This window comes from Ambystoma mexicanum, chromosome 2p (assembly GCF_040938575.1).
Source record: "Ambystoma mexicanum isolate Mex_15411 chromosome 2p, UKY_AmexF1_1, whole genome shotgun sequence".
Lineage (NCBI taxonomy): Eukaryota > Metazoa > Chordata > Amphibia > Caudata > Ambystomatidae > Ambystoma > Ambystoma mexicanum.
In genome coordinates this window covers 1,054,036,923-1,054,049,321 of record NC_090923.1, presented here as the reverse complement: position 1 = coordinate 1,054,049,321, position 12,399 = coordinate 1,054,036,923, and the positions used below count along the sequence as shown (strand labels likewise).

General features: G+C 47.7%; 1 protein-coding gene across 1 annotated transcript in view; it reads right to left on the bottom strand.

Annotated features, from left to right (window-relative positions):
- Positions 1–12,399, bottom strand: part of LOC138567097 (solute carrier family 22 member 20-like) — a 357,233-nt gene that overhangs the window by 159,760 nt on the left and 185,074 nt on the right. The window contains exons 4-5 of the mRNA XM_069644967.1: positions 12,147–12,315; positions 2,810–2,933 (exon numbers count right to left, since the gene is read on the bottom strand). Of these exons, the coding sequence (XP_069501068.1) occupies positions 2,810–2,933; positions 12,147–12,315 (293 nt within the window). The remainder of the gene's footprint in view (positions 1–2,809; positions 2,934–12,146; positions 12,316–12,399) is intronic.

The window sequence follows — 12,399 nt, the reverse complement described above, 5'->3', positions numbered from 1 at the left end:
AAGGAGAGAGGTGACCAATATGTAGGCCTGAGCAGTAGTCAAGTTTATCTGAGCACAAGGGTGGTGATTAGAGTTTCTGAATAGTTCTTAGTAAGAAATTGGCACATTTTTCAAATGTTGAGGAGTTTAATGCGAGCAGCAGTGGTAGTGAAGAATTGTTGCAGGCGGAGGTTGCTATCAAAGGGGACCCCAAGATTAATTCAGAACCTTTCATCCCTTACTTTTTGATTGCACTCTGGTTTGACCTCAATTATATGTCTCCTATAACAACCCTATTTTTCATCTGTCCCAACTAGTTGAACCCACTGAATAGATAATTTGAATATAATTTGTAAGGTATTTTAGTTGCTTGCTTGATCCATCTGCTGCAGAAATCTGCATGCAAACTGAATGTCACAAGTTTGTATCCTGGATGACCGGGAAAGTAGGAGAGTGATGGCAAGCAGGTTTAAGCTCTAGGGGAGCTTTCCTGAGTCCCCCAGCAGGCATAGTGGGGAACAGCGGGCGGCGTTCACATGTCATGGATGGTGAGAGAGACGGGAGAAGAACTAAAGCAATGCGTGGCAAGTGGGAAGCCGCTGGCCTAGATAACCATACGTCAAGCCTTAGATCACTGTACCCTCCACATTCCCACTCATAAACTGGGGTAAGGGGAGTCTGCATTATCCAGCCACTAGGGTAGGTGAGGCAGGGAAGAGTACACGTTGTGCTTGCAGACTCTTTACACAGTTAGCATCCATCCACCGGACCCCATCACCCCGTGACATGTATTTCACTTTTCTGTTAGGAGAGATCCATGGCTCAGAAGTGACTATGCAATGTGCAAACTACGCGACAAATCGGCCTGTATTGTACACTATATACATGAACTATATAATGAGTATCTATAGAGAAAACATTTCGTTTATTAAAGCATATATTAGTAAGACTTTGTGTAGTGCACACAACATAATTCCTTCTAGGTGGTGCCGATTGTGGCTGGCAAAGAACCCTTTCAGGTATGATGCTCTGTCCAGGGTCACATAATTGGCTTAAGTGGAGAAGCCTGGCTCTACTCCTGGTTTTCTGCTTACATCATTTTCCATGTTTTTGACTTCAGACGACACATTCTCTTGTTGGGTTTTTAGTTTTACACCATTATGCAATGGGGTCTGCATAGTAGTCTGGCAAGAGTTAAACTGGTACTCTACATGTGTGCCAATGTCTAGATTTCTCCTGTTGGGGTTTCGGCTCAATCCTAAAGTGCACATTTCATTAGCATTTTATATTGTAACATGAGCATCTAGCAAAAGGTGGACTGGTGGCATGGGAACATAAAAACTATTGGTCAACTTCCTTCCCCCGACCAAACCCAGGCCATATGCTGCCTCTCATAAAGACATCCGCATTCTTCTGGAAGAATAAGCCACCCTTTCCTTTACCACTTGATGATTCACTATAAAAGGCCCCTTATGTCGGGTCATAATTCATCATGAACCACCTATTTACATCTTTCAACCCGTCTTCCTCCAATTATTCTCTTCTAGCTCTGTCCTTGTTCCCTGTATTATGTAAATGTAGCCTAGAAGCATGATCAGATTCTTCCAGTCTAGAACTCTTAAACATCCCACAGTTGCGTAGGAAGGGAAAAAGAAGGGCTAACCCATTGAAAGAGTGGCCTATTTGCACCAATCTTATGCCTTAACAAAGCTCTCAAGCTGTCATACATAGGTTCAGGATATTTAGCTCACAGTCTGCATTCTTAAATAGTGCTTGCTGTTTCATTTCCCCACTATGAGCGCAGGACTTCCAGTACAATAATGTAATGTGATACGATCATATCACACTCGAGATATCTTTAATGTCTCCCCTGGGTTATACCCATGTGTGATAACATCACCTATTCTTAGTCATTATTTGATACAGTCCTGATTTTATTGTTAAGCATGTTATGAATACAAGTTGTACTCCAACAAAAAGCATTTAACATATATACATTTAGGGAAAAGAATGGATGATTTTCATCTTAATAATATGGTTTCACTTTGTGACAGGTTTGTACAGCACCCTGTGCCAGTCAGATAGCACAGCGAGTTCAGCACTCGTTCTGACATCTGTATGCAGCCTGCTGATGCAGGTTCGAATCCTGGCAGGTCCAACTCAGCCTTTCATCCTTCTGAGGTCGATAAATTGAGTACCACACAGTGGAAAATAATATCAACTGTTATTTCAGCGCTTAGCTACCTGCGGGTTTGTAGCGCTATATAAAACTAGATATTATTATAAGAGATTGGGCTACTGTATTATCAAAAAACAATACATCTTGCGTAGAGTATATCTTCTATTACCTACTATTGCACACTTGTAAGAATCCACGGAGGTGTTAATGGCCCTCCTGACTTTCCATCTCTCTGCACATGACTGGAGCTCTGCTTGAGGCTCCAAAAAATGACTCACCAGAGGAAATAAAAAAAGATATCCCAAGGCTCCTCGTACTACAGTCCTCTTCTCGTGCATTCATTGGTCTGATGTTCCCAGAAGGGGCCCTGCCTTTCCCTGGATTGTTTGGCTGCGAGAAGCCGCCCCCCCTTGTAGTCTGCACCACTGGCAAAGGGGGTTGAGAGTGTTGGTGGCTCTGCAATAAGAGCTACCATAGGTAAATGCCCCTCCCCCTTCCTCTGCTGACTCTGATGCTATCTTGACCTCTGCGCAGTTCCCTGTGGTGCTTTGTAAAATCCCATTAAATCCAGGAACTATTCATTCTTTAGGGGAAAAGCACAACACTAACAGAATAAACTCATTTCAGAAAACCCTGCTTCTTTAGTTTAACCTCCACAGTGAGTTGCTCTCCTTCCTCTTGTTTCCCATTGATGAAAGCAGCTTTCCTCAAGATGGCGACAGCCTCGGATGATCTGTTATTCAGAATGAGCCAGCGCGCAGATTCTGGCAGAAACCTGAGGAAATAAAAAGAGCCTGAAAACCAGCCTGTACCACAAAGTCAATAGCAGACACGCTTGAGAGTCCCTGAACTCCAAGGATTCTCCCTCATTCAACAGAAGGACCCCTGATCAGACATTTACCCAACAAACTGTAATCACAGCCAATGAAATTGAAATAGATGCATTGCCTACCATGGCACCACAGCCAGTCACGGATAAACAGACCAATGGCCGGGCCGTGTATGGCATCACAGTGACATACAAACCTACTGTGCGCTGGTGGTGGAATGACATCACAAATAGCGACATGTAAACAGTCGCTCTGATTTGCTGTGTCTGACAGCACAGCCACTGACATGTAAACAGAGCTGTAAGTAGAACCCGGCTACTATGACTGTCTTTGACATCACTTCCATTGACATATAAACAGCCAAGGCTCTGACTGTTCATGAAATCAGAAACAGTGACATGTAAACAGATCGATGTTTTGACTATGTGCAGTGACTGGCATGTAAAATCCCATCACTCTAATTGGCTATCACATCACAGTCAGTGGCATGTAAACAGACACATGCTTTAACAGTGAATGACATCACAAACATTCAGTGATGTATCAGACCTGTGGTATTACTGTCTCTGACCGTACAATCACTGACCTGTAAACAAACCATCACACCGATTGTCTACAACATCACAATCAATGACATTCAACCAGACCAATGTTTTCATTTTCTATGACATCACAAATAGAGCATGATCTTAGTACATCACCCAGTTAGCAACAAGAAAAGATGCGCCCATTCAGTTCCAGATTTTCCCTTTTTGCACATTTGCACAAATCAGGGGGCATTACCTCCACGTCCACTCTTCCTCGTCACAGTACTTACTTCATGAGGCCCCTGCCTCCGACACAGGACCTTCTTCTATTTCTTTAAATTCCTATAACTCCTCCCCCACATCCACGTCACTCAGTTTAATTTTTCCTGCCTCCGGCAGGTTGGACTTTTTCTTCCCGGTGCGGGGCACTGGGGAGCACCGATTGCTGGCCCCCTGGGGGGGGCTGTGTGGCGGGGCCCTCGGCTCCCTCAGGTGCGGCGCTGCTCCTGGGCCACCTGCGGGGCTTGGGGTCACAGTTGAGCGGGATTGCCTCGCTCGGTTCTTTGCTGGGCTCCGGACCGCAGCGTGAGCATTGTGTCCCGGGTCCTGCATGGCCCGGGGGAAGGTAAGGAGAGGGGAGGACTGGGCTTGATGTTTCTCCCCTCTCCTCCTGTTTTGGCCATCTTGATTCGACAGGCCTATTCCTCGTGCTTTGTGTACACATCTTTGTTGGAAATGATGGCAAGCACTTGGCAGTATGGGCTAGCCTTCCCTTTTGTTGTGTGGCCTCTCTGCTTCTTGTCGTGGGGTGACAGTGGCAGAGAGTCTTTGAAAGTGCGGGGGCTCTGTTCTGTCGCAGGCATGTCACATACCACCCGCTCCTCAGACACACACAGCACAGGATGCACCGGATGTTAGCTGCATTCTCTGGGGGAAGGTAAGGAGAGGGGAGGACTGTGCTTGATATTTTCCCCTCTCCTGCTGGTATGGCCATCTTGACTCCTTCAACATGCCGTTTCCTCGTGCTCTGTGTACACATCTTTATTGGAAATAATGGCAAGCACTTGGCAGTATGGCCTAGCCTTCCCTTTTGTTGTGTGGCCTCTCTGCTTCTTGTCGTGGGGTGACAGTGGCAGAGAGTTTTTGAAAGTGCTGGGGCTCTGTTCTGTCACAGGCATGTCACATACTACCCGCTCCTCAGACACACGCAGCCCAGGATGCACCAGATGTTGGCTGCATTCTTTGCATGCAGCCTGTGAAACGGGGCAGATTTGGACGCGTCTGCAACCGGCCTGAAGGGTACCGGCCTGGCATAGTCTACACTTTGGGTTCGAGTCTCTGCGTGCTGACTCAGCATTTCATCCTTCCTAGACGGATGCATTGGAACGATTTAGAGCTTGGGGCTACCAGCTACTGGATACAGGGCTCAAGCCACCTCTCAGTAATGTGGCGAGTTAGTGGTGTGTTTGGGTCTGTGCTAGCTATGGACGCAGACTCCTTGTCCTGTCCTCTTCCTCTGAACTGCACGAGGGAAGGTCAAAGGAGATGATTTTCTTTTCCCTTGTCCGGCATGGAATTATAGAAAATGCATCATGGAAGTAATGGCCATTCAGACGGTTCCCAGTGTCTCTTCTTTTAGGGCCTAGGTCCTCCGGTGCTGACGTGTTGCTTTCACGCCTCCTCTCAGACTTGTGGGAAGTGATATGGCACATGGTGGCACATGTCTGTGCTTAGAGGGGTTCTCAGAGCCCCTGGTGCCGGTGGAGGGGGATGTCACTTCAGTGGGTTTTTCCAGTGTAGGAATACCACAGGTGGGGGGTTGCCTTTGATGTCTGCCATCCGGGATGGATTGCTTTGCCCTGCTTTGTGACAGTACTCTGCCCTTTTGACACCAGCCTGGTGGCTCCTCTGTCGGCTGGGGGGGCCCTGGTCTGCTGGACTTCTGGGCTGTCCTGTATCTTCCTTTTGATAAGTCGGATCTTTTTGTGGGCTGACAAGCATGCTGTTATATTGTGGCGCAGGCATGCTTCAACGTCCTGTGATTTTCCTCTGGTGTAAGTGCAGTGACTGGCGGTTTTCCCTGGCTCCTCGTCTCTATCTTCTCTGAGGTGTATGGGACCGGTGGGGTTCGGCTTCCTGGGTAATGGGCTCCTTCCGGAGGGGGGTATAGGTTGCAGTTCTTGTCTCCTCCTGTCCAGGTTTGCATGGTTAGGACCTTGGTACCCAGCTCACGGTCCAAGTAGTTACCGTCTTGCCCGTTCCTCTCCCTGTTCAGGGTCAAGTTTTCTACTTGCGGGTGTTCATGGTCCCTATGCCTTCTAGGATGTGTCAACTGCTTATGGGTCTCAAGACCCTGCACTGCTTGTCCGGACGTCTGGGGAGAGTGTACTCTGGATGTTGTGCAGGGGGGGCGCTTGCTGGCTGGTCTGCGCTGGGTTCTCAGAAGGCAGTGTGTCTCGGCTCGCCTGTTGCTGAAGTTACGGGGCACGTGGCGTCTTGCGTTTTTCGGTTCCTTGAGCCTGTCTTCGGTTATGTCCCCTGGTGTCTTATACTCTCTCCCACTGGTTTCCGACGTCTCGGCTTTCGTAGTTGTGTTTTCGATGTCCCCAGCGCTGCGAGTCTCCCTGCTGTGGTAGCGGGGGGTTTCAGGTCTACAGGCTGAGGTGTGCATGGTCCATCCTCCTGTGGCCTCTCTTACTACCAACGCCAGCAGAAAGGTTCTACATTGGGGGTCCTCCCAGCTCAAGGGTTGTGTGATCTGGGGAGAGCCGGCGATCATCCAATTGGCAAGAGTTGTGCCATTGTCCAAGCTCTGGTGTACTACAAGGAGTTGCTGGACGGTCGGCGGTTTTGATCTGATCGGACAATACGACGGCTTTGGCATATGTCAACTGCAAAAGGAGTTCCAGCTGTTCCTTGCATGCTCTGGCAGCGCTGATAGGCACCGGGGAGAAATCTGGTGTCTCTGGTGGCCTCACGTATTAGAAGGGTGGACAATGTTCAAGCGGATCTTCTCAGATGCTGGTTTTCACTCCTCAGCGGAACTGGTCCTGTTGGCCCAGGTCTTTGCAGTGACTTGTGTCAGATTAGGGTCCCCGGTTCTAGACCTGTTTGCATCCCCGGCCTCAGCAGAAGTTTGCCTCTTCTGCTCTCGGTTTCAGGCCGGGGGGATTGGGGAATGGACGCCCTCTCTGTACAGTGGCCTTGGGGTTTTCCTTTATGCCTTTCCACCTATTCCCCTTCTGCCCCGCATGGTTTGGCGCATCAGAGTGTCCAGGGTGACTGTGTTGTCGTTAGCTCAGTTCTGGTCCCGCCGGAGTTGGCTCCCCTCTCTGTTGGAGCTTCGGTCCTAGGAACCTTGGCTGATTCTGAGGTGGCCGTGTCCCCTTCAAGGTGATCTGCGGTTGGAATTCCACTGGATGTAATGGGCAGTGTGGCTATTGCTCAGTCTAGGTTGATATCTCGGGGGTTCTCAGATCCTGTAGTTGAGTACATAATGGATGCTCTTAGACCCTCCACTCTGAAGGTGTTCTGATAAAGGGCTTCCCCCTTGGGATCTCCCTCTTGTATTACGGTTCATTCAAGGGCCTCCTTTTGAGCCCTTTTCCGAGATTGATAACAAACTTTTTACACTGAAATCTGCTTTTCTTATTGCCTTCGCTTCTGCCCGTAGGCTTGGGGAGATTGGGGCTCTCTTATGTCACCCTCCTTTCCTGAGGGTGCTGCCAGACTCGGTGCTGCTGAGGTGTGGCCCGAAGTTCCTCCCTTAAATTGTACCTCGGTTTTCATACCTCTCAGGATCTGGTTCTCCCTGACTTCTTTCATGATCCGAGAATGCATGAGGAGGTGGCTTGGCTTAACATTATGTCCGGCGGGACGTGTTGGAGTATTTGGCTAGGTTTGCTTTTTCCCACCAATCTGATAGTCTTCTGATTGCTTGTGGTCCGGCTGGGGCTGGGCAAAACGCATCTGTGGTTTTCCATTTTCCGATGGTTCCGGGTTGTGATCCCAGTGCCTATATGGCTTTTGGCCTGCCTGTGCCTGCGCACGATCAGGGGCGGTCCGCCAGGGGTTTGGCGGCTTCCTGGGCCGATGCAAGGAGGGTTTTTCTCTGCAAGAGATTTGTATGGCTGCCGCCTTGGCTGGTCTAGGGATTTCCATCAACCGCTATGGGTTGAGTTTCTCCCACTCGGGGGGGGGGTTGGTTCCTTCGTGGTTGGAGTTTTATCTGTGGGGATGTGAATTAAGCGTTATTGTGGGTGTGTTTGCTGCACTGTTTTTAGCTATGTTTCTCATTGGGACCTTTTCCCCGTTGCTGCTTTGGTATACCTCATGAAGTAAGTACTGGGACGAGGAAGAGTGGACGTGGAGGTAATGCTCTGATTACTTACCGGTAATCTTCATTACTCCTAGTCCTACTCTTCCTCGTCACAGTACTGACGACCCTCCTCACCCTCCCTGCGGGGAAGGTCCCATACTCTGGCTTGGTAATATGAAACTGAGTGACGTGGATGTGGGGGAGGAGTTATAGGAATTTAAAGAAATAGAAGAAGGTCCTGTGTCGGAGGCAGGGGCCTCATGAAGTAAGTGCTGTGATGAGGAAGAGTAGGACTAGGAGTAATGAAGATTACCGGTAAGTAATCAGAGCATTTCTGCATATTTAAAGGCACACCCCTAATTAACAAATGGTATGTGCTTTTAAATGCGTAGAAATGAGGGTCATCCCCCTGCACCTGTGGGGTACAGACATGGGGAGACGCAAATCATGACAGGGTCATATGTGATCCTGTCGTGATTGTTTAAAAATATTTTTTTTAAGCGTGACAGGTGTGGTTGCCACACTTGCATTTCTAGCTCCAAAGAGGATGGGAATGTTTTTACCCCAAGCATTTCAGAGAGACGGGCCGGGCCCTCTGTGAAATGGGCTCCCAACAACGAAGTGGTTGCTGGGAGCCTATCATACATTGGTGTCGGAGCGCTCCTGACACTAATGTCTTTGCCCTACTGTTCAACCCCTCCTGAAGTGCACAGGTCATCTTTGAAAAGTAGTTTTACAAAGGTAGCGGGCGCCCCTCTCTCGCAAGAACAGACATGATAACCTGTTCAGTGGTTGAAAAGTAGTTCAAAATAAGCCATTCTCTGTTCTCCTAGAATTTGGGCCACTTTTTGAGAATTCAGAACCCAGAGGTTTTTTAGATACTGGCCTCGGCTTTAAGTATAGAATGGATACAAGTGGAAACGAAAATCAGGCAAAAGAAGAGGTAAAAAGGTACAGAAACAGTACCACAGGCAGACGGCTAGAATGGAGAACGATCGGTCTCCGAAACAGCAATGTCAGAAACGAGGAAAGCAAAAAAAAAAAAAGCATTGGCAAAACCAAAAGTTTGGGCTTTTATGTAGTATGGAATAGGCATTTGCTAGGCACTGATATAAAGGCTCTACCTGGCCAGGCGATCGCAACAGCTGGAAAATGGAGTGATTGCCTGGACATAGGATTTCAGCACCTGGCAAATGCCTATCTAATAACCAAGCCAACACTGTTGGCTTTGTCACTGCTTGTTTTTAACATGTCTTCAGGGCAAGGAACAGATATGAATCAAGTGGCTGAAGGCACACTTGGTTAAAACACACTGGCAGGCTGAAGCTTGATTTTACTTCTTGATCCAGAGAGCTTAAAGAGATCACAGAGGGATGTGTTTGGGGCGGGGGCGGCATGGAGTGGGTGGGAATGGCAATAGGGATTAGCATGGCCATGGGCAGTCACTGGATGGGTAAATAACCAAAGAACACCCACATGCTGTGTGCACTCCTCACATGCCATCTCCCTCCTACCTGTATTCCAATGCAATAGTTCCGGCTTATAGTTGGCGCCTAAGAGCCACCTAATAGCCAAACAAAAAAATGATAAGCAGATCTAAGGGAAAAGGGTTTGTATTTAGTGAATACACAACTGAAAAAGTCTGCAGCAAGCTTGTAAAAAAAAGTGCCAAGCTGCGAAGAGTAACAAGAGGGACATTGTGATGCTGTTTCAGAGAACTGGTGATGAGTTGGGCGGTCGCATTGTGAATTGCAATATGGAAGCTCCAATTACAAGGCATTGCTGCAATTCAAACCTGATTGGATTAGGGCAGTAATAGCAGTGATATGAGCAGTGGGTGAGGAATAAGGTAATCCTACAAAGGATGTGTAGCGGATAGAAAAAGGAGGAATCTAATTTAAACACAAGGCGGTTCATTCCCCGAGTGGTAAAAAGTGGCAGTTTTTCCGTTACTGACACTTTTTTGAGCAGTAACAGAATTACCGCCTTTTTTACCACACTGTCAAATCTCAAGTTTGACGTTGAATTGGAGGATTTACTTCCAGCATGATGCTGGAGGTAAATCCTCCACTTTAACACCAAAATCCAGCATAATTAGCACTCATGGTAATTCTGCCAAAACCCACATGGAATCCTATGGACTCAAAAAATGGGGACTTGCAATCCAATGGTAAACCGACGGGACCAATTGGCTGCAACGGTAACCAATTTTGGTGGTAATTAGGCAGATTTACTGCCTAATTTCCAATGCACTCGGGATGAGGTCTGAGGTATTTTTCAGGGGGTTGGTGCAGGCCTTATATGAAGGCCCCACCCATCACCACACATACCTCAGTCTTGTCTGAGTTCAGTTTAAGCGAGTGAGCACTCATGGAGGCAGAGATGTCCTACATGCAATTTTGGAAACGGGTGGAAAGGAAGACTGAGCCCTGCTTGAGATGTAGAGGGTGTGTTTTCACCATAAGTGAAGATGGAATAACTGCGCAAGTTAATAACAGATGCCAGCAGCTGAATGTAAAGTTTAAAAAGGCCAGGGGAGTGGGAAGAACCCTCAGGAACGCCACATGAGAGCAACAGAAGGAAGAAGTGGATGGAGGACATGAATCTTCTTAAGTATGGTGAGAAAGGGAAAGAGAAAGACACTTCACAGCAGGGTCCTACACACCTGAAGGGTTAAGACTAGGCATTGGAACAGCTTGATACACAGAGTAAAAAGCCGACAATAGGTCCAATAGGACAATAGTCAGGGATTTAGGCTGATCAGTAGATATACATAGGCTGGTGACAGAAACAGACTGATTCTGTGATGTGTCCAGGAGGAAAGCCAACTGGAAGGGGTGTAAGACAGCGGTTCCAGGACGGTGAGAAGCTGGGAGGTGACAAAGGCTTTCAAAATCTTAGCAAGGGGCGACGAGTGAGCTTGGGTGGATGCTGAAGCGACAAAAGTATCTAAAGAGGATTTCTCCAAAGGAGGGGAGAGAAGAGCAGTTTTTAAAGACGATTGCCCACAACTGGAACTGAAGGAAGATCTAAGAAGGTTTATAAGATATGGAGCTACAGAAAGCAAACATGGATTAAGAAGACTGATAGGGCACTTATTTAGCTGGAAACCCGCTTTAGGATCAGAAATCGAATAGGACAAAGAAGGGTGCGAAAAGGAGCAGTAATTGCAGAGGCAGGAAGAGAGGGCTCTGGAGGGGAAATGACTGTAAGGGAGATAAGCCAGTATGGTGAGGACTTCATTGAGGAAAAAGAAAGCAGGTTTATCACAAAGTCCCAGAGAAGCAGGCACTGCTGCAGAAGATACAGAAGACACACGGAGCTCTAGAAGCAAAGCTAAGGCTACTTTCTGCTCATCGCCATCGCTCATCAGGCCTTGCTTCTTGATCTGTTGGCACACTGCATGCGTTCCACAGCCCTAGCTTTCAGTGACTCTCTGGATGGCTGAGCTCCCAGAGTCTGTCAAGGACCAATCACTCCGAGGTCTTGTATCAAACCCATACAGACAGTGGGATCCAAACAGACCAATGCACTGGCCTCGCAAGCAGGAAGGAACATCTAAACAAACGCATGCATTCCCCAAGACGTCACATGCATTCAGTGACATTGTATTAGACCAGTACACCAGCTTTCGATGACTACCAAGTCAGTGACATCCAAGCACACTGATGTGCTGTCAATCTATGACATGTCATGCAAAAAATGAGATGCCCACATACCGCTGTACTGACTGTCACTCATAGATCAGGGGATGTGATCGCCCGCATACACTAACTGGGGCTTCAAATACAGGCTGAATTATGTAAGGCCATGACGATGACATCATAAACAGTTATAGGCATGTAAACACATTAGAGCTCTTTTATATGTAAACAACCCCATATACTGAATTTGACCTCACATATCCTCAGTCACACACCCACACACACCAGCCAATGCCGTATCTGCTTATGATATTTCAGTCAATTTGATACATTGATTATTGCTCTGGCAGGCTGTGACCTTATGAACAGAGGCTTGCAAACAGGCCAAGTGGGTGACTGTCTATAATATTACAAATAGGCTGTGATAAAATAACCGACTAATCGCTTCTCTTGCTATAGCATTAAAGTAAGTGCTTTGCCCAGGTAAAATGCCACTTGCTGTCTTTGATATTGCAGGCAGACGGTGGGATGAAAATATACCATGACAGTTATTGCCAAGCCTGGCATTAGAAGACAATCCAGCGGACAATCCAGCAGGCAGAGACATGCACTTGGGGTTCAGAGTATTTTGCGTGCCAGTAAGAGGCCTCTCTGCCCAACTTCACCTACCAGGAGTAGACGAAGAAGAGGAAAAAGGGCGCCGACATGGTGAACTGCAGCCAGCGCCATTCCCGAATTCCATAGGCGAACCCTGCCAGGATGACCTGCGCCAACGAGTAGGACTGACCAGGCAGTATAGCTGCCAATGTGCGCCATTGAGGAGGCATCCATTCCAAAACTGCAACAGAGCAACACATGAAAAATTATACACAGCAATGAGAAGAGATACATAATTCAGCCATGTTGGTCTTAACAGGTGCCA